A 27,619-nucleotide genomic window follows, 5' to 3' on the forward strand; every position below is an offset into this window, starting at 1 on the left:
CACGGAAAACAGCACCGTCTACCGATTATTGCCACTAATAGCCCGTGAGACTGTGAATGGAGACAAGGGCAGGCCAACGTGATAATGTATCTTTTTTTAATGCAAAAATGTGGTCAGTGTATTTTTTTAAAGCTTTTTTGATGATGATACATATAAAAAAAGTTTTATTAACACTGTTTGGATTAGAAGTTGTAGAATGTCGTGAGTGTCGTATTTAAAAGTGTGTATCATTTCAATTTTGTTGATTTTGTTTAATTGTATAATTATATTATGATTTATATTGCTCAGATTTACAGCAGTCTGGTTTACCCTAACCCGAAGTTGTTGTTTTTTTTTTTTTGACAAAATGTGTAATATGCATAATTTAAAATAAGTAAAATAAAAAATGTTTGTATGTTTGCAAATTGTATAATATCCAAGGTACACTTTTCTAGTTGTGCAGTTAATTATCATATTGTATTTTCAGAACGTTTTGAAATATTTTTCCTCTCCCCAAATGTGTCACTACTGAACCACAGTAATATATAATTTATATTTATATTGACCTATTACGATTTTGTTTATATCTGTTGTAAATATATATTTTTTCTATTTTATTAAAAACGTTTCAGATGTAAATCAATAACAATTACAATTTGAACAATATTTCAAATGTGATTTATGAGATTTCTTGTATTTTGAATTAGGCCTGCAACAATTCCTCGATTCTATTCGAGTATTCGATTTTTAAATGTGTCAAGTAATCGGCAAAATACCGGAAGTGGCGCATTTCTCATATTAAACCACTGATCTATAATAGAGAACATTAAACATTAATTAATTAATAGAGAATATTATATAGATCAGTGTATTAAACCCATTTAAAAATCACAATAAATCATAATGCTATTAAGAAACACCACGATTCAGTTAAATAAATATATGCAATGATTTAATATATGCGCTTCAATTATTTACATAGGCTACCTATGTGCATCTCAGAGCGGCTCCATTCACAGTAACTGCTGCTAGACAAACTGTTCATCATTTACATGTGTGGAGTCTCAAACTCCATCTCTGCATGTTGTTGTGAGTTTGGGTTTATTGTAACGTTTATCTGGGAACATAACCTGAGCTATTTCATCAGATTTGTAAGGTAAATCATAAACCTATGCAAACACAGGAGAATACATCATTATCTTTTTCATTATGCTAACTGTTCTTCGCGATTTCAAAATAAAAGTTTAAACCCTCACTCTGAGTTTACGCGTTTTGATGTCCACACATTCAAGAAGTTACAGTGGCTGTAGCATAAAGAAATGGCCAAATATTAAAGATTAAGTTGACATTTGAATTAAATGTAGTCAATATTAAACATGGATTAGATCCAAAAGTGTAAAAACAATGGTCAGACCGTTGGCGCCCTCTGCAGGCATTTGTTATAATGTGTAATGTGCATTTAACTCTATTGTTTATACTTATTTTAACAGTTTTGTTCAATAAAACCACGATTACTTGTTTTGATACTTTATTTAGACTAATTATTATTGCCTTGTTGTTATTATACATATATACATTTTAAGTAATTTAAAAACTATTGCTCACTTAAGTCTATTTTTATTAAATACAAAAAAAGAATTATTTTTATTATTATTTGAATACTCAATTAAACGTCAGAATAATTGCCAGATTACTGGATTACTGAAATAATCGTTAGTGGCAGCCCTGTTTCGAATCCATTCTTTTTTTGTTGATCACACTGATTTCAAGTGTACTAAAATTTAGTTTATTTCCCCCAAATCCCTTTTGTCACTACCGACAAGGTTAAAACATCCTTACCTGAAACATTTCCATTTCATTTAAATGTTAATGATTAGTTTTTATGCCATCTTTTTAACATCATCCAGTGCAGCCAGTCCAAGATCGGTCACATCTAATTCAGCATAAAGTGACCCTGATGGTTCTTGCGTTAATGATCTGACTGTTGGATATCTTGAAAAATAATATTCAACTAGCGTTGATCAGGTTTTTTGGCTTTATTGGGATAATAGGCCTGAATTATAATACAAGCAACCAGTCCAGACATTCAAAGTAGATTGCTGAAGAGCCGAGTGACACAAGGGTTTCTTACAAAGTGGTTACCCTGGCAACAAGCCAGACTTTCAACAGCTTTCAAATAATAATACATCGCTTTCAGTCCCACATCAGTGCATACACACTGCATAGTGTCTACAGCAGACACACAGATACACCGAGCAACACACACACTCACACGAGCATAAACAATGAGTGAATGAATATGTACATACATACAAGGCAAAATAATAGACCAGAATCATAAGATCAACTGAACATACAGGGGGTTTCAAAAGTCTGAGATAAAATAAAAATTCAAAAAAATTGTAAAATAAAAATAAAAAATAGTATGTCCCCTTTTTGCTTTGATGACAGCAGCACTCGAGTTGCATAAACAAATTTGCTTATTAGTTACCTAAGTCAAATCATAAACATTATTTTGCATCAAGCATTGTTTCAATTCTGTCCAAATCTTAAAAGGGTTCAAACAGATTCTAAATCCCAGATTTTCAGACTTTTGGACCCCACTGCATATCCAGATACAGCTTTGAAACACTTACACACATACAACGAGATCAAAGGGGGAGTAATGCCACAGAGTCAATATATTGTGAAAAACATTAAATCATACGACAAACTGATAATGGTGGAAAGGAAAAGTAAATCTAATGATAAATATAAATGATCATTAGAAAGGCACTTAAGACAAAAAACAACAGTTTGGGAGAAAAAAGCTGGTGGCTGTTTATGTGAGTGCAGTTGAATCCAGCCCTCGTCTGAATGTGCCGTCCACTTCACTCACACGCTAAGGCAAGTTCAAACAAAAAACAATAACAATTAAAATACAGTGATTAAAATAAAAAAAACGAGGCATCTAACGCTACATGATCCTTCAGTTTAAAGCAATGCATAGTGTTTTTCTCTTTAACTGGTGGGTTTCCTGCTCAGAAGCAATGTTGGCAAGTCCTACTGTAATCCTAAGGTTGAAAGAAACGCACAAAATGACTGATTAACAAGAACAAACGGTGCATTATGTAAACTTATTTGGTTTCACAAAGCTTCAGCTGTATTCTACTCATGAATGATACCAATAAAACTAAAAATGTGTGCGATTAGACTGTAGATCCCATTATAGTGGTTCTGTGTGTTTTTTTTACTCATTATGATGAGGAAGACATTCCTCCGTTCATCGCATAAAATGTTCAAAAACAAGTGCTGGGAAACACTTAGTGGTGTAGTTGCAGTTGCAGTGTACACATGTTGCCACTAGATGTCATATTGCTTAAAAACAGCAGCATCTCATAAAGCTTAAACAACATTTCACCTTCAATACAATGGCTTGGCGAGATTTTTTGCTTAAAGTGTATGTCTGGAAAGCCATAGCAGTTGTGCATTAGATTGTTGGTATTTCATGGTGTTTTTTTTTGTTTTTTTGCTTGAAAACTTCAGTTCGTTCCTCATTTCAGTTGAGGCAGAGCTGCTCCAATGTTCATTTGTGCTATGGCTTTCTTGGCTTTCATTGCCACAGGCAAACAGCCACGCACAGACCTGCGCTCATAAGGCAACTCCATTCAACAGTCCAGCTAGGGACCACAGGGGAAGCACTTAAAGGGACAGTTCACCGAAAAAGACTTCTGTCGACATTTACTCCCCTTTACGGCATTCCAAACCTGTATGACGTCTTTTATGTTTAGCAAGAGAAAGCACAAAAATATTTTAAAGAATGCTTTAGTGAAAGTCAATGGGGTCCAAAACAAGATTTGGACAAAAAGAGTCATTTTCTTCTGTCTCCCACAGAAAAGTCGTACAGGTATGGAATGACATGAGGACAGAATTTATTTTTTGGTAAACTATCCTTTCAAAAACCGTGTCATTTTAGGTTAAAGGCCAGTAGTGGTCGCTCCTCTCGTTTCTGCCACGGACTCTTCTTGTTCTCGTCTTCACCGCCATCATCAGGGACGACCAGGTTGTCCGGCCGGCTGCTGCTGCTCATGTGCATTTGAGTCTCCTCAGTCCTGAAAACGTTGCTACCTGTCCCTGTCTCCTCCGCTATTTCAACCACAGGCTCAGGGAGAGGAGGTGGCAAGGGAAGCTCAGGTGGCAAAGGAAGCTCTGGTGGAGGCGACGGGGGAGACAAAGTCCCTTCGTCTTCGTCTTCCCTCTCTTTTTCCTGCAATAAACCTTTTAGAGAGTGTTCTTCTGGGCTGCAGACTGGCGTTGGGCTACCGCTGCTCTCCGCATTAGCATTCGAGTCCTCTACTAACACTAGTGGCGTATATCCGACTACAGCCGCAGGCTGAGCCCCAGCTTCAGCTTTTACCCCGACTTTATCACGAACACGCCGTCCCGGTGTGATGTCGCTCATGTCAACCCCAGAGTCCAGACTGGCATCGTTGCTTCCGACACAACTGCTGTTGCATCCTGCTCTCTGCAGGTCGATGTACGAATGGCGGATGTGCGCATTGGAGCGCCCGTCTAGTGATACGAACCAAGCTCTGGGGTGGGGGAGCGGCTTTCCGCCCCTGAGCGCCATCAAAGTCTTTTCGGCCAGAAGCTGATCTTCTCCGTTCATCTGCACCACGTCCAGACCCGCTTGACTGAGCGAGTTGGGGATGGAGAGATCAGCGGGAACTGCAGCCGTCTGCAAGGTCCACTCCTCAACCCCTCCGCCTTGGTCGTCCCCTGTCCCTTGTGTCCCTCCTTCTTGGTCTCCTTTGCCCCACGTGTGCAGGACTTGGCCTTGAGGCTGATGGCATGCACTGAGCTCCGCCTGAATGCTTTCCAGTTCGCTCTGTTCGTCCGACTGCAAAAGCAGCGCTTGACCCGACAGAGGGTGCGTCCCTGGAAGTCGCATGTAGTGGGCAGGAATGACGAGGGTGGGACGAGCCTTGCGGTAGGTCTCTTCCCCCTGATTAACCTGCAATTCTGAGGTGCAGCAGAGCAGGGCTCCAGGTCGGGGAAGTGGGGCTGGGCGCTCCAGGTGGTCTACGGAGCGGGACAGCATGAAGTCGGCTGGCCGTCGCTCGATTCCTTGCTCCCGCTCTGGGGATGCGGCAGGACTTGCGGACGCGACTGAAACAGGAGAGAGGCGGTTATCACGCAAGCTTGATTTACTCTCTGAAGACAGTCGTCCTGCAGAGGAGGTTTGATGCAAGGGATGGGGGGACGAGGACGAGATGGACATGTGGAGGGGATGGACAGATGAAGTTGTGATAGACGTATAGCTCCGCCGATACTCTCCGCGTCCCGCCGGGGAATCGTAACCCTCAGACGTATTGTTTGAACAAGCTGATTTGAGGGGAAATATCTCTACTGAGTGTTTGTAGTGGTTGGATCCTCGGCTATGGAGCTCGCCGTGCGAAGCTGCAAGCTCATTGGTTGAGGAGTTGTAGGGGGTGGGTTTAAGCATAGGTGTGTGCATGTCCGGCTCCGCCCCGTTTTGATCTAGGTGGGTCTCACTGATGAGGTTCAGGTGGGACATGGAAGTAGCCTGGTCTCGTTTAGAGGAATCTAAAGTGGAGGACAGAGTGAACTTCCTGTGGGCAGGACGCATACGGGCACATTTCCTCCTGAAAGCACAAAAACAGCAATTTATTTATTTTAACATATATATTTATTTCCCCTAAATGACAGAATTTTCATTTTTTTTGGTAAGCTATCCTAGCTCAAGGCCCAGAAAGGTAGTAAGGACATCGTTAAAATAGTCCAATCATTTAACCGTAATTTTATGAAGCTATGAGTGGTACATTATGGTACTCTTGTAAATGGTGATGGATGCTGACATGGAAGAAGAATTGTTGAATTCAGTTGCATTGCTGTCTATGCAGGGTCAGAAAGCTCTTGGATTTCATCAAAAATACCTTAATTTGTGTTCCGAAGACGGACAAAGGTCTTACGGGTTTGGAACGACACGAGTGTGAGTAATTAATGACATTATTTAATGACTCTATGTTACATTTTAGCAGTGAATACACACTGTTTTTATAAGACTTCGTACTTCTTCGGACTAAAAAGACACACCTGCAATAGTAGAGCAGCAGGCAGAGCAGGAAGAGCAGTATCAGAGCCATGCCTCCTAGTATAGCCAGCAGGAAGACTGTGTGATAAGTGCTAATGTCCTTCGCCACCACTGGACCTACAACAAAAACATACATATTTGGTGTTCAGCATAAAGGAATCCACGCATCCTATTCACGTTTTTCAATGTCCTCCTGACCTCCACTTTACAGAATCTATCCATAACACTTTTCATCAGGAGAGATTTCCTATAAACATAATTTTCATGGCACACTGAAATCTCCCCACATAATGGCGTTATTCTCTCAGCTGGTGGATATGAATAGCACAGTGAATGTGCAAACAACTACAGCAGTCAATAACTCAGTCTGGCACAAAGCACTTGTATGTCTGCCCGTCGGGCTCCTCTCTCCATTAATGGCCATATAAAAGGGTCAAAGACTGCAGAGTCATCTAAACAAAAATTGAGAAACAGAAAAATGCCCAGAAATGGATGACTGTTGTTACCTGTGTTTATGGGAGACATGGCTGCAACCCAATAGCCAAGCTGAGGGGCAATGTATGTCAGAGTTAACTGCTTCCCCTCTCTCTGGACGTATCCCAGACTGCTTTTCAACCAGGCCCCTGCACAGATAAAAACATACTTAATACATAAAAAACAATATATTATGTACAATAAATATTATAAAAAACAATATAATATTCAGATAAATTAGTATTGATTATATTTTAAATATTTTATTTTTTAGATAAACAAAAATGTAAATATTTTAAATATAATAAATACAGTTTAGGTCAAATGTTTAAATACAGAATCTGCAATGTTAATTATTTTACCAAAAAAAAGAGGGATCATACAAAATGCATGTTTTTTTTTTTTATAAAGTGCTGACCTTGAATAAGATATTTCACATAAAAAATGTTTACATATTTTCTAGAGTCTCTTGTTTGTCCTGAACTGTTAAACTGCCCACTGTTCTTCAGGTCCCACAAATGTTTTGGTTTTTCTGGATTTTTGTGTATTTGAGCCCTTTCCAACAATGACTGTATGATTTTGAGATCTTTTCACACTGAGGACAACTGAGGGACTCATATGCAACTATTACAAAAGATTCAAACACTCACTTATGCTTCAGAAGGAAAAACGATGCATTAAGAGCCAGGGGTGTAAACTTTTGAACAGAATGAAGATGTGTACATTTTTCGTACTTTGCCTAAATATTGAATTTTTTTCATTTAGTACTGCCCTTCAGAAGCTGCAAAAGATACTTACAGTTTTCCAGAAGACAAAATAAGTTAAATTTAACCCTGATTGTCAAATTCAAATGGTTTTCAGGACAAACAAGGGACTCATGAACAACTATCACTAAAGAAAAAACAACAACACAGCTTTGGATCATTCAGGTAACAGTATTAAGTAATCAAGTGTATGTGAACTTTTGAACAGGGTCATTTTCATAAATCCAACTATTATTTTCTCTTGTGGACTATATGTAAATGCCTTTTTTGTGAAATATCTTTTTCAGGTCAGCACTAACTAAAAAATAACATGCATTTTGTATGATTCCTCTTATTTTGGTAAAATAACATTCTGCAGATTCTGCAAGGTGTATGTAAACTCAACAGTATAAATTAATTGATATATATATAATATGATATTTACATTATATTTTGCTACTTGTAAATATATGGTGTGGCTTTTTATTATGTCTATTCAGCAATATCACAATCATTTAATCAATCACAAAAAGAACATAACCCTCAATCTTTAGGACATCTGCGGTCAGCAGGTGATTTGAGTCGAGTGTTGAGACCAGGCAGTGCAGACAACACTCAAAACACTTACACTGAACTGTCATCCTATCAGGTTTCTTTATTGATCTTGTACAGTGCATTCATTAGACGTTCTACTGCATTATTCCGTCTAGATGCTTTGCCAATTGTTTACGGGGTCAGACGGGGATTAAAACCATGCCAACACACACCACACAACCCACAGGATGTGCTTTTATCAGGATCTGAATCAGGGTTGTCATGCATTCCCAATTAAGGTGAGCATTTTAAACAGGAATCATGATTGAAATTCAAGTTTCATTTTCATGAGTTTTAACCAAATTTACCCTGTGAAACGAATGCAAGTTTAATTTAGCTGATATGCAAATGGTACACATTTGAGGAGACGTCATTTGTTGCCACACGGTGGCAGTGTATGTTGACGGAAGGATTATGGAGGACTACATAATGATTAAAAAAAAGAAAAAACTAATTTAGTATATGTTGGTCTTGTGTAGACAGCCACAATGAGAAGGAATTCATCATTTGTTATTGTAAGCTTATAAGTATTTCTGCTTTTTCTCCATGAGCACCAGAGCTTCTATTGATCTGATCTGTGCCAGATAAGCAACCACGCACACACACACAGCACTGGTGACTGCACAGTTCACATAAGCACAGTGTACTGAGCGAAATGCTGATGTGCACATACAGAAGAGAGTGGCTGAAGAATGATTCAGCATTGTTTGCATACAATTATCCCCATCCACACGTGACTGTTTGTGCACAGGAATATCGCTGGACATCTTCCCACACTCTTACAATACAGTCACATGCAGAACTCTGCAATATATCAATGCGGCAAGCAAAAAAAAAGTTTTGTTTGAACTGCTTTGTGCTCAACGTTACGTAAGGTGTCTGCCAGTTGACATTTCACAATGTATTTACACTAATGAATCGCCTTTGATCCAGTATCTCCTGCACTGAGTTAACTGCAAAACATCCAGCCTAGAGAAGCAAATTACAATATAGCATTATATTTGCATACATTTAAATTTGCATACACTATCCTTCAAAAGCTTCCTGTTGGTGAGATTTTTTTTGTGTTATCTTGTATGTTTAACAAGACTGCATTTATTTAATCAAATATACAGTAAAAACAGTAATATTGTGAAATATTATTACAATTTCAAATAACTGTTTTCTATTTTAATATATTTTATGTAATATATATTTTATTGTTTTTTTTTTTAATAAAAGAAGTTTCTTCTGCTCACCAAGCCCGTATTTATTTGATCCAAAGTACAACAAAAACAGTAAAATTTTGCAATATTTTTGCCAATATAAAATAACTGTTTTCTTTTTGAATATATTTTAAAATGTAATTTATTCCTGTGATTTTAACGCTGAATTTTTAGCATCATTACTCCAGTCACGTGTTCCTTCAGAAATCATTCTAGTATGTGCTGCTCAAAAAACATTTATTATTTATTATTATTATTATTATGTTTCGGGTTTCTCTGACGAATAGAAAGTTTAGAAGAACGGAACTGATCTAAAATAGAAATCATTTGTAACATTATAAACGTCTTTATCATCACTTTTGATCAATTTAAAACATCCTTGCTAAATAAAAGTATTACATTTTATAATTTCTGTCCCCCAAAAAATAAATAAATAAAAATAAATAAATAAATACTCACTCCAAGCTTTTGAATGGTATAGTGTGTAATGTTAAAAAGTTTTTTATTTAAGATAAACGCTGATCTTTGGATCTTTCTATTCATCAAAGAATCCTGAAAAATATACTCAACTGTTTTAAATATTGATAATAATAATAATAATAATAATAACAACAATAATAAAAATGTTTCTTGAACAGCAAATCAGCATATAAGATTGATTTCTGAAGGATCATGTGACTGGAGTAATGTTGCTGAAAATTTAGCTTTGATCACTGGAATAAACTGCATTTTAAAATATATTCAAATAAAAAAGCAGTTATTTTAAATAGTAAAAAAATTTCACAATATTACTGCTTTTGGTATATTTTGGATCAAATAAATACAGACTTGGTGAGCAGAAGAGACGACTTAAAAAAAAAAAAAAATATTAAAAAACATTTTAAAAAATCTTACTGTTCAAATACTTTTGACTGGTAGTGTATTTTCAAATGTACTTATTCCTGTGATGGCAAAGCTGAATTTTCAGCAGCACACTTATACATATGTGTGCACACAGACACACACACACACACAAACAATTACACTGGATTCAGACACTCAGCAAGCATAAAATGTGATAAATGTGAGCATTTAAAAACAGCTAACAGACACAAATATAAAACTGCTGACTTTGTCTGCCATGCAGCAGAGCCTGACCATTTTTCACTGCTGTGCGCTTATTAAAAACACTGGGAGGAACAGTGTAATTTAAATGCTGCTTGATTCCTGGGGCTTTTCAGTCTCGTCTGTATCCCCATATCACAGTGCACTGCAGACAACAAAGCAGCTTACATCTCTGTGCCCTAAGAGAGGAAATCGAGTTAGCGCCGGCCGCTGTTTTCCACCTCGTTCTCTGCTCTGTTTATGAGCGGCTGCTAGGAGACAACAGTGATAACAGAGCCGTCTAGAGAAGAGGCCTTGAGTTATGAATTCTGAAAGGGGTTTCCCTTAATACTTCACCCTACATTCTGCATCTCTCTCCTGCACAATCTGATTTAGATTCAGACATACATTCATGCTCATTTCCCCTAATTTTTACATTTAGAGAACCTTCTCCGTCATCTAATGCTCAAAGTAAATCAGTAATAATTAAATAACACTGTTAAATGTAATCTTCAGCAAATGTCAAAATCAATATTCATTTTTCATACTTGACATTTTAAAGTTGTGATGCCTAAATTCATCTTTAGCATTAAAAATTAATATATTTTAGTTTTTAGACTTTTTTAGACAAAATATTAAATGATATTCATTTTAATATCAGCCATTTATTGGTTATCAGCAATAATTATCAGCTTATTGGTTGGCTGAATAGACATTCAAAACAACATATTAGAGCTTACAGAGTGGAAGAACTCAATGGAGATCCATTGTGCACATATTCTGATCCATCTCTGTCCGTCTTCCCGCCTCTCGCACACAACACTGGATTCTTCCAACCTCCTGCGGGAGTGTGAGCTGAACTGAGTCTCAGGCTTCTGCGGCAAAGCCTCCAGATTTGTTGAACGCATCATAAATTACACCGGCGGTCAAACAGTCAGTGTTACCCGCCAGAGGACTCTGAATGTGGCTTTAAACCTCAGCTTTAAAGCCACAGACATGTATATTCAGGTTAAGTCTAAATTCAAAAATACATCAAACGTCCACTGAAATAGATACTAAATGTGGACATGTTTAGGGATGTATACAACTACTTATTTTTAAAATCAACAAAGGATGTTTTAAAAGATTGGTATTGTACAAGATTACCTTGTGTGACCCAAGCAATTATTGCACAGACCAAAAAAAAAAAAAAAAAAAAAGTGTTTTTAGAATCCTGGGTCAATTTAGTCTGAACTGACAAAATGACCAGATGGGCTCTGGGCTGCAATTACAGCAATGATTATCGTACCACAGAGAAATTATGGGATATTCAAAATTCAGATTTACGGGGTAAAGACCTTTGTCTGTCAGATTATGGTGGGACAAATTCTATGTATGCTCACAGAGACACAGCACTCCAGACAATTAAAGCATCAGGAGATGACTGTTCTAGTGTTATTTCACCCTTGAGCCAAAAACAAGCCAACAGATACACCAAGCCTTCAAAACAACAGAAAAGCCAAAAAGTGACTCCAGATTATCAAGTATAAGAGAAATACAGCATTGCATGTCATCCACAGCACAACCTGGATGATTAAAAAAATCTATAGATGTTCACTAATGTAACATTTATAATATACCTGTTAAAAATTCAAAGCACTCAGGCACAAGATCCTGTGAATTACACCTCAGTCTGGGATTAGAAATGAAAGCCACTGTGTGAAAACCCCTTGTGATTTGGATTTGATTTAGAACAGATTTATTGTGTTTGTCTATTATTTGATTTTGAGTATTTTCCTACTGAACAATTTCTCTTTTTTATCACGGAAATCTGTATAATCTCAACATTACTTTAAAGCAAAAACAGCAAATTTAACAGGATGACTCTTTATTTTGCTAGTCGAAGGAGACATTCACTTCCAGAATAAAAATTTCCTCATAATTTACTCACCCCCATGTGATCCAAGATGTTCATGTGTTTTTTTCTTCTGTCAAAAAGAAATAAAGGTTTTTGAGGAAAATATTCCAGGACCTTTTTATCCACGTAGTGGACTTCAATGGGGATTCATGTGGGGTTGAACATCCAAATTGCAGTTTCAACGCAGTTTCAAAGGGATCTATGGGGTCTTATCTAGCCAAACAATCAGTAATTTTGTAAAAATAAATAAATAAATAAATAAAAATTGTCGACTATTAGTTGCACATTTATTAATAAACTATATAAATCATAATAATGAGGCTTTAATTGCCTACATAGCCTAAAAAGCGCTAAAGTGCACACATAAAGTTCGCCACAGCGCACCGGCAGATATAATAATTATGAATTTGTCAGAGAAAAACTGCATTAACTGCATAATTTTTAATGTGCTTTCTTTGTTTACGGCTTAAGAGATGAAGTTGGCGACACAGACTTATCTCCACAGAAATAGATGCATCTGTTTGCATGTTTCATACGGATTACACACGTTTTTTGTTTGAATTGGTTCATTTGAAGGTAGACATTTTGCTCTCTATAGATATATATTTATTTGTGTGTAAAGCAAGTATACACAGAGTTTTGAAGTTTCATGCTCAAGTTCACAGAGACTGAAACGGCAGAAAGCGCATCCGGTTTGCTTTGTTTTACAAAAGCGCAATGTTTTGTTGTTATTGTGAGTGCACACAAATAAATGTAGAGTCTTTACAGATTCAAAAGATGTATTATTTTTACATGTATGAGCAAAATGACAGAGTATTTTAGGAGTAAGTGACCACACCGGTGCCTCCATCTGTCATGCAGTGAGCGCTACTGTTCAGCTTTCACACTCTGCACAGACAAGTGAATAGCGCATATTTTTCTAGGTTAATTCCTGTGGAATTTTTTTTCTGCGACTAAGCGACTAATACAATTTTGGTTGACCATGCCTCTTCTCATTGACTAATGGTTAGTTGACTATTAGGGGGCAGCCCTATTTTTTAACCAATCTGGACCTTCAACCCATTGGTCACCATTGTAAGTCCACTACATGGAGAAAAATCGTTTTCCTTAAAAACCTTAATTTTTGACTGAAGACAGAAAGACATGAACATCTAGGATCACATGGGGGTGAGTAAATTATCAGGAAATTTTTATTCTGGAAGTGAACTTATCCTTTAGGTCTTTTTCTGCGTTTTTGACACGAGGAACATCTTTCCATCAAAATTCCTTCAGAAAGATTCAAAAACAGTCCAACACCATTCCCACCAATATCAGGTTTGAACACTTCCTTTGGAGTTATTTCCCTCAGAAACCAGGAAGGCAGGAAATCTGAAGATCACGACCTCACAAACACACAGTAAACTCACTTCGGACAGGAAACACCTTCAGCACCTTTGGTGTAACAGTTCGTTGCATAACTGTTTGGTTATGATTTGTTAGTAACAGTTCATGTGATTTATGTTCACAGAGACTATAAACAGGAATGCTTTAATGTCTATTGTAAGATGAATGTGTTATAAACTCACCCAGTTTAGGGTCAAACCTCCAGGCAGGGATGTGATCATTCTCTTTCAAGCCACTGTTTGCAGGAAGCGGGATGCTCACACTGATTGGCTCACTGACATGAAGCTCCACGCCATCACTTCCCAAAAGATGGACACTGATAGCAGCCACAGGAGTCAACTCGAACTTTCGATCACTGCCTATCAGACAAAAAAAGTGAGAAAAAAGAGATAAAGAACATATTATAGACGCTCCCGTTCAAAGGAAGTCTTCTATGCTCACCAAGGCTGCAGTTATATGATTAAAAATATGGTAAAAACAGAAATTTTAATATTTTAATATATTTAAAAAATGTCATTTATTCCTGTGATGGGAAAGCTGAATTTTCAGCAGCCGTTTCTCCAGTCTTCAGTGCCACACGATCCTTTAAAAATCATTCTAATATGCTTTGCTGCTTAAAAGAAAAATTACATTATCTTCATTGTTGAAAACAATTGTGCTGCTTATGTGAAATATAAAATCTTTTGTAACATCATAAATGTCTTTAATGTTACTTCTGATCAGATTAAGGCATCCTTGCTGACAGAAGTTATTCATTTGATCTATGCATTTTATTGTAATGTTAAGACATTTCAGTGTTTGGTTTTTTAGGACACTTATTTCTACTTCTGTACAGGAAACCATTTTAATACTTTGTTGGATCCACACTTGACGACCTATATTAAATATTGATAATATGTCATCTAAAACAGTATCAGACAGACATAACAAGCCATCCATTATAATTATGAGCACAGCAGAAAGAAAGTTTCATTAATTTTAGAGTGAACTCACGTTTGCAGCATAAATCATCATTATGGATGACAGAACTTGTTCTGTAATGGTTTAACAATTAATTATTCAGAGCTGAAGAACCTTCTATTAAAAAGCAGTACCAATTAATTCAGAGGGAAAAGTAGCATTCCCCATTTACATTTTGTCTCATCCCAACACTTTTTAATGCAAATTAAATATTTGCCTCAACACCTCAAATCTCACAATCACTGAAGTAAATTTACAGACACACAGGCAAAATATCATAACATTTTCACTGGTATTGCCTACTAAAATTTAGTCTCTCGTGTGTTACCTGTGTAGTTGGGATGAAGTCCCTGCAGGTAGGGGAAGTACTGCGTGTCTTGTGTTGAACTGCTCACGGTGAGGAAGGCGGTCAGATTGGTGTAGGTTGCATTAGAAGGAAGACTCAACGCTCTTCTCTGGAACTGCACCCATGGCTGCAGTTTTGAACCTAGAGATGCAAACGCACACACATACACACGGCAAAAAAGAGCATGCATTATGTTAATGATCTGCCATGCATGACATAATACATGCAACACCATTCTTTCATCTCTCTCTCCTTCTAAATGGAACGGATCAGTATCTGATGGAGTGCTGGTATTGCCGCACGTGTCTCCTGAGAGTGATGATGTCATTATGTTTCCATTGTGGCAGATCTTACATACCATAGACATGAGACCAAGCTATAGCCCACATGGACCTTACTAATACCCCATCAAACTTCCAAAGCAATACACTACATCGTATTTGAGATTCACTTGAACGCGACTCTCTCATGAATGTGCGCATGTCAGTCAGTGAACACTAGATATTAAGGTTTAAAGTGTTAAATATGGATATTTTTCAATATATCCATAATCCATATATCCATAAATATCCAATAAATATGGATAATATTTCAACAAATGCATTGATTCACTTTAGAAGGTCTTCCTTGTCCACATTTCATATTGTACATTATAATATATGATTACTAAATTTACTTTTAAAACAACTGATTTAGTGCTTTATTTTTCATTTATTTAGACAAAATATTATACAGTGGAATTTTATTATCGAGAATTTATCCGTTATTGATCACCATGAAAATAATTATTGGTTTCTGTATCGCTCAGCCTTTTTAGATTTTAGCAACACCGTTCTCTTTAGAAGAACTTTTTTATGCACATCATGCATACCTAGGGCTCTATGATTTCCATAATGCACAAAACGCGGACAGAATCACACAATCCAGTCATAAAACTTGAATTTATTGTATAACATGGAATTTGCCAAATTTGGGATGAATAAATCCAAAATTGGGCAGTTCACATAAATCACAATGCTATATGGACTAGTGACTGTGAGTATTAAGTGCAAAAAAACTTTAAATATGAATATTGCATGTTCCGCACTGAGAGTCACTTCATGAGCATTTTTAGTTGTTTCTTTTGAGAAAAACTATCATCATGAAACTCAAAGGTCTTCACAGCAACCCATCAAAATAAAAGTTTGGTTTAACTTGAACAAACTGTGACAGAAATATATTACTGAATGTAATAGTACTACTATTAATAAAATTATTATTAAAACATCATTTTTTAAGGAATATTTACCAGAGAAATTGTTTACTAGAAGCAGAAAAAATTAGCAGAAAAAATGTAAATACACAACACTTTAATTCAATTCTATTTTTATATAAAATCTATTAATTAGTAATGCTTTTGATTATTAAAATTTAATGAAAACCATTAAAAGTTTTTGTTAAACTTTTAACAACTTGCTGTTAAATTGTGTACATTTAATAATTTCAATTAATTAGACATGCCTTTTGATTAACATTTTTTTAATTTAACCATTAAAACAGGGTGTAGACAAATTAAAATGGAAAAAAACAGAATCCAGAAAAATTAAAACGGAAGAAACTGAATTTTGGGGGGAAAAATTAAATTAATAAAATGGAATTTGGGAAAAAATGAAATGGATTTGTGACCCTGGATCACAAAACCAGTCATAAGGGTCAATTTTTTAAATTGAGATTTATACAACACATGAAAGCTGAATAAATAAGCTTTCCACTGATGTATGGTTTGTTAAGATAATAATTGGCTGAAATACAACCATTTGAAAATCTGTAATCTGAGGGTGCAAAAAAAACAATCATCAAATATTGAGAAAAATCACCTTTACAGTTGTTCAAATTCATATCACTAATCAAAAAATTAAGTCAGTCTATCTTCATAAAACAAGATCATTACTTAATATCCTAATGATTTTTGACATAACAGAAAAATCAATATTTTTGACCCTTACAATGTATTATTGCTACAAATATACCCATGCTACTCATGACTGGTTTTGTGGTCCTAGGTCACATTTCATAAGGCCCTACACAACTATACTTACATATAAGAGGTGTTTTGTGTGAAAATGGTTTGGTGGACAGACATAGGACCTCTAAGCGATAGGCGAAAGTGTGTCATAAACATCCCCAAGTGGAGGATTAAAAAAGCAGATCTGTGGCACGTGTGTGTGCGTTTCAGCCATGCGTCCGAGGCTCTGTATGTCTTTCAGTGTCCTCTGCTTTTGTTATAAGCATGTGGTGATTGAGTGTTTTCAGGGGACAGGACTAGAACGACGCTCTGAATGAGAGTGCAGTGTTAGTGTTCCCCTGAGACCCATGAACGTGTTTCTCTCCTGACATATCGCACACACCGAGGGACAGGTTACCAAAAGAAAGAGGTTGCTAGGAGGAAGAATAAAAGAAAACAGTGTAAGCTAGAAAAAAAAGAGCACATGTGGGTAACAGGGAGACAGAAAAAGGAGGAATGTGAAAAATTGGTTTGAAAAGTGAATTCTTGTCATTCTTGTGTTGTGTGTATATACAGCCTCTCATTTCAATGTGGTATCACACTCACACAGAAAGCTTTAATTAGCATGAAGTCTCATGAGCCACGTGGACAACAGTACAGAATGATTCTCATTACACTCGCCACATGACACAGTCACCCAAACAAGTCAACGGAAAAATGCATTATCTTCATCAGCATTTGTCTTGTTTTCCAAATAAAAATGTCTAAATATCTTTAAAACAAAATACATTTACTTGTGAAGCAGATCAGCATTATATATATAGAACTTCCAGAGAATATGCAGTTGAGGTCAAAAGTTTACATACACCTTGCAGAATCTGAAAAATGTTAATTATTTTACCAAAATAAGAGGGATCATACAAAATGCATGTTATTTTTTTTTAGTACTGACCTGAATAAAAGATATTCAAATATAGTCCTCAAGAGAAAATAATAGTTGAATTTATAAAATAACCCCGTTCACAAGTTTACATACACTTGATTATTAATACTGTGTTGTTACATGAATGATCCACAGCTGTGTTTTTTTTTTGTTTAGTTGTTCATGAGCCCCTTGTTTATCCAAAACAGTTAAACTGCCTCCTATACTTCAGAAAAATCCAAATTCTTTGGTTTTTCAGCATTTTTGTGTATTTGAACCCTTTCCAACAATGACAGTATTAAAAAATGGATCTCAAAATCATACAGAGGACGAGCGAGAGACTCATATGCAACTATTACAGAAGGTTCAAACACTCACTGATGCTTCAAAAGAAACTAAATATCTTTTTTCCATTTAGTACTGCCCTTCAGAAGCTACAGGAGGTACTTATATGTTTCCCAGAAGTCAAAAAAGTTAAATTTACCCTGATCTACAAATTCAAAAAGTTTACACCCCTTACTTTTAATGCATCGTTTTCCCTCTGAAGCATCAGTGAGCTTTTGAACCTTCTGTAATAGTTGCATATGAGTCCCTCAGTTGTCCCCAGTGTGAAAAGATGGATCTCAAAATCATACAGTCATTGTTGGAAAGGGTTCAAATACACAAAAATGCTGAAAAACCAAAAGAATTTGTGGGACCTGAAGGATTTTTCTGAAGAACAGCGGGTAGTTTAACAGTTCAGGACAAATAGGAGAGTCATAAACAACTATCACTAAACAAAAACAAAAAAACACAGCTGTGGATCATTCAGGTAACAACACAGTATTAATAATCAAGTGTATGTAAACTTTTGAACAGGGTCATTTTTATAAATTCAAGTAATATTTTATCTTGTTGACTATATGTAAACATCTTTTATGTGAAATATCTTATTCAGGTCGGTACTAAATAAAACAAATAACATGCATTTTGTATGATCCCTCTTATTTAGGTAAATTAATTAACATTTTGCAGATTTTGCAAGGTGTATATAAACTTTTGACTCGAAGACAAATGCTCACTCATTTTAAATAACTGTTTTCTGCTTTAGTGTATTTTAAAACAATTTATTTCAGTGATGGCAAAGCTGAATTCAGCAGCAATTACTAGGGTGTCCATAAGTTTGAAATTCCATGTCTGTCTATCGGTTGCTCATTTGACCTTTTAAGATTGCTATTTTATGCTTTTTGATATTTTTTGATATATTATTTAATGATTTTTGTGCAGTTTTTACAAAGAACACTAAAGTGACAATATATGAACATGATGTAAAGTTGAATGTTTAAAATGTTATGACTAAAAACATGTTGACCAGCACAAACACACACACACACACACACACACACACACACACACACACACACTCACACACAAAGGACACTAGAGATTTGCTGGGTCGTTGACTCCAGACACACCCTCACTCTCTCCTTCACATTTCTCCTCCATTACAGGTAGTTCATTAACACACTTTTCATTCCCTAGTGAAGCAGTGTGTATGTGTGTTGTCATGTGTAAACAATAAAAGTGCATCACCATTAGATGTTACAGAATTCAGCACATAAAATTATGAATACTTTTAACCCATGTTTCTTTAATTTTTGCCAGGCGTAAACACAAAAAATGAAAAAGAAAACAATACAAATAAATACACATTAAACATTTTTGAGTCTGTCTTTTTGCATCTATGAGGGAACAATATTAAAAGTGCACAACCCCTAACAATAAATAAATTGTTACCGAATTCACAATGTCAAGACTTACAGAACAAAAAGCAGCATAATAACCTGTTCAAACACACACACACGTGATTGTTACCTTGATATCCAGAGACGATCTGCACCACGTCATCGTACACCATCAGAGTAGCAGCCCTCTCAGGAAGCAGATCCAGACTGAGAGATGAGAAAACTTGAAAACACACAGACACACACAAAAAATAAATCACAAACAGGGCTGCGCGCTCAGGATCCACAACATCTCAATCCCTCTCTTCTGAAAATGCTTTGCTTATTGTTGCTATTAATCTGCATAGAGAAAAAGACTCTGATCTCTTGTTAACTCCACAAGTGTAACTAAACAATCTCAACGCCCTGAAACATCTGCACGACTGTGCTGCGTTTAGCCGCAGTTTCTTTGGTCTGCAACTAGTTAGTAGGTTAATCTCATTAGCTGTAATGGAACATTCTATTTCTTTCTAACAGCTTTCTGCATACCTGCTCCACTCTAGTTTTCATTTCCTGTCCCAAATCCTCTATAGACCGACCCAAAGGATGTGTCAGTCACCAAGAGTTACAGTAGAAGTAATCCATCCCATTAATACAATCATCAAAGCAAAGAAATAAGACTTTGTTCAGACATGCTGGCATTTGCACTGTTTAGTTGAACAGAAAAAAATGAAATGCCATGTAAAATCCACATTTTTACAAAAAAAAAAATCATGTTTTTACAACTAAAATAACAATAAAAAAAAAAAAAAAATTGTTTCAAACAAAACAAAACAAAAAAACTATTTTTAGTGTTTTTTTGTAATAAAAAACACTAAAAACAATAGTTTTAAATGCTACTACTGACTTCAGGTGTCACAACATTATAATGTATAGCATGAAAAACTGAGATTAACACGTCACAGTGATATTAAATGATTCCAGTTTTTTATAATCAACTTTGAGTGAGTGACAGATGACTGGAAAGGTCATTTAAAAGTAAAACAGCTAATGAGCATCAAGAATTAAAGGGTTAGTTCACCCAAAAATGGAAATTCTGTCATTAATTTCTCACTCTCATGTCTTTTTAAACCCGTAAGACCTTCGTTTATCTTCGGAACACAAATTAAGATATTTTTGATTAAACCCTTAGTTTTCTGACCCTGCGTAGACAGCAATGCAACTGACACGTTCAAGGCCCAGAAAGGTAGCAAGAACATCGTTAAAGAGCAGGTCATATGGGTTTTTGAAAAATATCTCTTTTGCAGTTTGTAACGTAGCTATCCTTAAATGTAAAGTCTGCTAAGTTGTTAATCAAAAAATTGCACAATAAGGATATAGTCTCTCAAAAGAGAGAGTCAATTCTGGATCACCTTAACAAGTCGTCATATTTTCAAATTTTCTGCCCGTTACCGATATACGTCACTAGGTAACTTTAGCATAATCCCCACCTGCCCATGAAATACGAACAGTCTGACCTGCCCACAAACACTTAGTGTGTTTATTTCATGTCGAGAAGACGCTGAGTTCTGCGATACCACAACAATACAATTCAAACCTTTTGTTGTGTGCTCAGCATTTTACTGAAAACTGTTTCTCTCATCTTGGTTTTTGTCTTTTTTTTGCTTCTAATCTTCTTTATTTGGACTAACACGCATATCTGAACCACAACCTGTAAGTACGATCGATGCATTATGTTTACATTTTCAAGTGCTCAAAATATTACGTTTTTTGTGTTAATATGTAATGTATACCTAGTGCAGCTTTAGGTTTCCAGGTAAACCACAATAATACTGTCTTACTGAAACAGTTCTGATAATTCTCTGTGAACCCACTGTTTTCTAAGAATGTGGTAATTAATGTAGACTGTCATTGTTCTAATTACTTCAATTAATAATAAAGAATGCAAACATATTTTGGTTTACAAACTGCATTGTTTCATCAGTTAGTCATGTTAGCACTTGGCTAACGTATCCACCATTATTATTTTGTGAAGAGTTTACAGTTTAGGAGCTAAACTTTAGCTGTGTGCACGACTTGCTTGCATAAGTGTTAAACAAAATGTTTTTTATATTATTATTTGAAGAATGGATTGGAGCACTATATTATTGTTTTTATGTAAAGGCAGTGCTCACTAACTTGCTGAAGTACTCCTCTCTGCACCAAATCACAACAGACTTGGCCAGCTGACCAATCAGAACAGAGTAGGCTTATGGAAGGGAGGGGTTTACAGACAGAACTGCTTCAAACTAACCGTTTCGAAATAATTCAGAAATGACTGTAATATTAAATGTATATTCTGAGAAAATTGTGTTTTCTGACCTGCATTTAAACCTGTTGTAGGGGACTCCAACACAATATTAGGACATTTTAAAATACCATATGATCTGCTCTTAAAAATGTGATATCAGTGGTTCAACTGTTATTTTACGAAGCTACGAGAATACTTTCTGTGTGCAAGGAAAACAAAAATAATGACTTTAATCAACAATTTCGTCTCTTCTATGCCCATTTTCAATTTGTGTTCATGAGTACCACGCCGCAGTTGCACTGCTGTCTTTGCAGGGTCAGAAAGCTCTCGGATATCTTCAAAAATATCTAATTTGTGTTTTGAAGATGAACGAAGGTCTTACAGGTATGGAACGACATAAGGGTAAATAATTAACAACAGAATTTTCTTTTTGGGTGAACTATCCCTTTAATTATCCAATATGAGGTCATTACCAGGAAGCCTGCTTGGTCGCCATGGAATGGAGTTTGGTACATAGCCACGCTTGGTTGCAGTCACTACAAGAAGGTCGCCGAGGCGATAAGGAAACCTGATGAAGGCGTTGCCATCGGGACCAGAGATGTCCGAGGCAACAGGAGTGTGGTTAGTGAAGATCTCCACAGTGACACCAGCGAGAGGCTGATGAGTGCTAGCGTCACTCAGGTGAACCTTCAGCGCCACTTCTGTAGAAACAAAAAATAATGTCAGTATGACATAATTGTTAGTTAGTCGAGTCCCAAATTATATGCTATACACTATGCACTCAACTGTTTAGTGTATGAATTTGATATGTTATTTTGTCATCCAACATTGGAGTCTTTTAGCCCTTCCCCTTCTTGATTAACCACTCTAGAGACAGAAGAAATTGTGATCCACTGAACAATTTAAATTAATTAAAAATCTTTAGTTCAGACTTACAATTTATTGAGGTCACGCTTCGTGTAAGACAAGAAGCAATTAGCGCACATATGAGCCAGGCAGAAAAGACCACCAAGAACAGCCAGTAAAAATGAGTAATTGTATTACGTGTGACCCTCTTTAATTATATAAAGTGCACTTTAACGTTGACGTTGAAAAATGTTCCTCAGATTTCCTTGGTTGTTTACATAAAATCCTCAAAGAGCACTCAAGGAAAAGAACCAATCAACACACAGAGATAACCCCCTCCACATCCTTTGCGTTGGCCAATGGAAACAACTGCTGAAAACAATGGGCTGCTTTTCCTTCCTCTAGGAACCTCTGGCTGCTTTAGGAAGCCACTACAAAAACACGCTTCCTTTTTATGTAGCGATACATTCCTCTGACCTGCTCCAGATGTATAAATCAAAGAAGAAAATGTTCTTGGGTAAAGACAGAAAAATGAAAGTGTATGCTGAAAGTGTATGCCAAAAAAAGTGGAGAAGGTTTCTGTGCTCCTTTTCAACATTGTATCCATTTAAGCCTGATTCTAAATTCTATTACTCTGCCTGTCTGACTATTATAAAGGAAAAACAACAAAAGAGAAAACTTGACAACAGGATTTATTCAGTTTAACCAATATATAACCACTTCTCCACCAATAAATACTCAAACAATGACAAACACTACGAACACTAGACAGATTTAAAACAAACTGCAAACATTACTACACTTGAACTGCCAAGTGAACCTAGACATTTATATAACACATATTTACATAAATATACTACTTTCATTGTCAATAAGATTTACTTAACGCATTTAATGCATAAATGAATTTTAACGCAATCCACACAATCGGCAAACAGATTACAGCACTTTAGAGAGTAAGTGTAAAACCACAGCCTTACCTATTACTAAAGGAAAACAGTCCAAAACACTGACGCACATGCACACACACACACAAGTTTAAACGCTGTTAGCATCACGTCACTTCCCTCCCCAGTGATTCATCAGTGAAAGGCTGACAGCTGTGTGTACAGGGATTGACCCCACCTAAAAAGCACAAACTGTATGCAAACCCTGAGAACCGACAGAGCTCAGATTAGCACATGCTAAATAAAGAATCAGGTATAGTCAAGCCGGTCATTATCACAACACCTGACAACGCGGTCATGTCTGGAATCACCCTGAAGGAGTGTATTTTGTGATAAGCCGTCTGATTGCATGTTATCCTGCTTATTATATGGCTACTTACTGAACAAGTAAACAAAGAGATGTGAATACTGATTGGAGTAGCTGCATGCAAGACGAAAAAGAACGAGTGATATGGTTGATGATTAAACTAGAAGCACAGGGAAAATCAGTCAAATACACAGTTTATAGGTCATTAAGAAAAACATCAAAACTTACACTACCAGTCAAAAGTTTTTGAACAGTAAGATTTAAAAAATTTTTTTTGCTCACCAAGCCTGCATTAATTTGATCCAACATATAACAAAAACAGTAATATTGTGGAATATTTTTACGATTTAAAACAACTGCTTTTTATTTGAATACATTTTAAAATGTAATTTATTCCTATGATCAAAACTACATTTTCAGCATCATTACTCCAGTCTTCAGTGTCACATGATTCTTTAGAAATCATTCTAATATGCTGATCTGCTCAAGAAACAAGAATTTGTATTATTACCATCAATATTATAAAAAGTTAAGTACATTTTTACAGCATTCTTTGATGAATAGAAAGATCCCAAGACCAGCATTTATCTGAAATAAAAAGCTTTTGTAACATTATACACTATATCATTTGAAAAGCTTGGAGTCAGTATACATTAATACTTTTATTTAGCAAGGATGCTTTAAATCAGGGGTGCCCAAACTCCTGTCCTAGAGGGCTGGTGTCCTGCAGAGTTTAGCTCCAACTTGCCTTAACACACCTGCTGGGAAGTTTCTAGCATGCCTAGTAAGAGCTTGATTAGCTGGTTCATGTTTGTCTAATTGCGGTTGGAACTAAACTCTAAACACCGGCACTCCAGGACCGAGTTTGGGCACCCCTGCTTTAAAATGATCAAAAGTGACATTTATAAGGCATGTACAATGTATAATGTTACAAAATATTTCTATTTCAGATAAATAAACCTGAAAAAATTCTACTCAGCTGTTTTCAACATAACAATAACAACAACAACAACAACAACAACAACAATAATAACAAATGTTTTTTAAGCAGCAGATCAGAATATTACAATGATTTTTAAGGATCATATAACTGGATTAATAATGCGAAAATTCAGCTTTGAAAACACAGGAATAAATTACATTTTAGAATACATTTAAACAGACAGTTATTTTAAACAGTAAAAATATTTCTAAATATTTACAAACTGTATTAACTGTGTTATTTTGATTATCACCATTTCAGTCTCTTCATAATTAGTGTATAAAAATACACTAAGACCAACCCTTAACATATGGCACATTTTTCACCCAACAACAAATATTTTAGCAAAATGTACATTTAAGTCAGAACAACCATCCCCCCACCCCCCCCAAGTCTAGCTTGGAATAATCTGAACAATGTCTGAAACTTTGTTTTACGAGCACTTCCTGTGTTTATTTGCCTTTTTATGATAAATCGCTTGTATTTCTCAATTGCAAGTCGCTTTGGATAAAAGCATCTGCTAGATAATTTAATGCAAATGTAAAACAATGAAAAGTCATTCAGCTTTGGATCATTTTTCAGACAAACATGCTGATCTCACTCTCACAGTCTATAGCTAATTTTTTCCCGGTGCAGCAGCAGCAGTTCACTCACAGAGGATGTGTGTCACAGTGAGGGAGAGTATTGATTCACAGAGGGGTGAGGAGGTCACACAATAATCCCTGCAGCACTGACAGATTTGGAGGGACAAACAACCACAGACCAATCAGGACGTTAGTCATACAGAACACTTTGTATAATTTACACATAACACAAGAGCTCTGCACAACTAAATAGTCACCCCCGTGTGCTTTACATTAAATTTATATTTAGACATTTAGCAGATGCTTTTATCCAAAGCAACTTACAAAAAAGGACAATGGAAGCAATCAAAATCAACAAAAGAGTAATAACATGTAAGTGGTATGACAAGTCTCAGTTAGCCTGTAGCAAAGTTTTTTTTTTAATTATATAGTGTTAGAGGCCTTACAGAAAGAAATTAGTGTTATTTTTTATTTTATTTTTTTTAGAATAGAATAAGAATAAAGAGTGCTAGAGTTAGAGGGTCAAATAAAGATGGAAGAGATGTGTTTTTAGCCGATTCTTGAAGATGGCTAAGGACTCGAAATTCGAAATGAGTTGGGCACGTCATTCCACCAGGAATTTATTCATTTTATATAATACTGATTCAAGTTGGTGCAAAGAATAAAAATAATCTGAAAAGCTAGTGCATTGTTTTAACTTTCTGATTCAATTTCCAAGGAATAAGCAGATTAAGGACTTAAATATTTGCTTGGTTATCTTTAGAGCGTGTGTTTGATGTTGTGTTAGATAACTAGACATGCTGTTATAATGCCTTGCAAGCCTAAGTTTCCTTAGGAGAGGCCTTCAAACACTGACTGCCTGAACAGAAGGCAGCTGCTTTAGGTTTTGCCAACAGGTACTTAAAGATGCAATAGGAGATCTTGGAAAACGCTAACTTTAGCCTGAAAGCACTGAAAGCGAACATCCCACCCTCCCGGCAAATCACCGTCCAAAGCCACGCCTCCCGAATGCATGAACACACACAGACTAGACGACCAGAGACTACAATACATTGTAACACCGTGTTGAAATGTTCAACAGCCCAAATAGGAAAACTGTGTGGTGCTAATAATGCACGGGAGACGAGAAGATGGCTGATTTTTTTCTGAGTTTAATAAAACACCTCACACGTCGATACACTCGTCCACACATGGGGATCACGCAAGGAAAAAATGTATAAGCATGCATTCAACTCAGTACACAAACATAAAGGAAATATATAAAATAAAAAGACAGATGCTGGTAGAGCGAGGTTGTTGATGCTTGCCTGCCGTTCTTGCTCTGTCTGCATAGCGTATGTGAACGAGCTGATGACGTATGCTGTCTGCGCGAACAGCGTGAGCAGAGGTATATGTAATGTAATGTAATCGTAATGTTCAGGCCTAGCATTTTGATTGGATAAATACATATGAGTACATTTAGACCACTTAACTTAATGATTGCTATCAGGATGTGAATAGTTCCAACCAGCATTACAAAAAATGTTTCTGAAGACAACCACCTATTGCACCTTTAAATGTGCATTTTTCTTTGTTTCACATGTTTTCTTGATCACTATGGCATTTATTTATTATGCAAACAAAAGTGTTTGATACTTTCTTACACAATAAATGTGTAGTATTCAGCTGGTCATGTGATCTTAATATGGCATTCGTATAATTCCGTGTGCATTTATCACCATGTTTTTGAAAAGCATTTTTTTCTTAGGTGTGAAAATTAACTTGTACTGGAGAAAAAATACTTAGTACACTTACATTATTTCAACAAATATTGATAATAATAAAACTGATTAAATTAAAAAGCACATACAATAAGCAGCCACCTGTGGTCTTTTTTTCAAAGCACAGGTGCAGGCAGTGTCATCGCAAGCACTCTTTGCTGTGTTTACTGTAAGCAGCTTTTGAAATGCTATCCGGCAATCTGAAGGGAACGCAGTCATCCAACACTAGGTAAATATTTGACTTAAAAAACAGCACTGAAATGAATAGTAAGAATTTTCCTTTGCCTCAAGCTCTACTGGGAATTGCTGAGCCGCACAGAGACAATAAAGCCGTCCGACGTCTTCACTCATCCTGCACACTTTATCTTTTCACCCACAGTAAGCTCCATAACAGATGCTCTAATACCAATATCTTCTCCTGTTCCTGAATCTTTCACCTCCAGTGGTCTTTTTATAACATTCTTTCCCAAAACAAGCACACACATGCATGTGTTTTCTTATCTTAAAGGAGAAGTCCACTTCCAAAACAACAATTT

At 36.1% G+C, this 27,619-nt stretch overlaps 1 protein-coding gene across 3 annotated transcripts in view; it reads right to left on the bottom strand.

Moving 5' to 3' along the window:
* Nucleotides 1–2,001: 2,001 nt before the first annotated feature.
* The window catches only part of fam171a1 (family with sequence similarity 171 member A1), a 37,760-nt gene continuing 12,142 nt past the window's right edge, over nt 2,002–27,619 (bottom strand). Inside the window, exons 1-8 of one of the 3 annotated variants that reach the window (XM_051130947.1) lie at nt 23,484–23,572; nt 22,131–22,358; nt 19,519–19,611; nt 14,741–14,899; nt 13,635–13,811; nt 6,580–6,696; nt 6,076–6,190; nt 2,002–5,624 (exon numbers count right to left, since the gene is read on the bottom strand). In XM_051130947.1, the coding sequence (XP_050986904.1) occupies nt 3,926–5,624; nt 6,076–6,190; nt 6,580–6,696; nt 13,635–13,811; nt 14,741–14,899; nt 19,519–19,611; nt 22,131–22,358; nt 23,484–23,523 (2,628 nt within the window). In that variant the 5' untranslated portion in view covers nt 23,524–23,572 and the 3' untranslated portion in view covers nt 2,002–3,925. Of the gene's footprint in view, nt 5,625–6,075; nt 6,191–6,579; nt 6,697–13,634; nt 13,812–14,740; nt 14,900–19,518; nt 19,612–22,130; nt 22,359–22,443; nt 22,577–23,483; nt 23,573–27,619 lie in introns of those variants that run through there. The other 2 variants (XM_051130946.1, XM_051130945.1) reach the window with 2 other exon arrangements.

Source organism: Labeo rohita, chromosome 16, assembly GCF_022985175.1.
Source record: "Labeo rohita strain BAU-BD-2019 chromosome 16, IGBB_LRoh.1.0, whole genome shotgun sequence".
Taxonomy (NCBI): domain Eukaryota; kingdom Metazoa; phylum Chordata; class Actinopteri; order Cypriniformes; family Cyprinidae; genus Labeo; species Labeo rohita.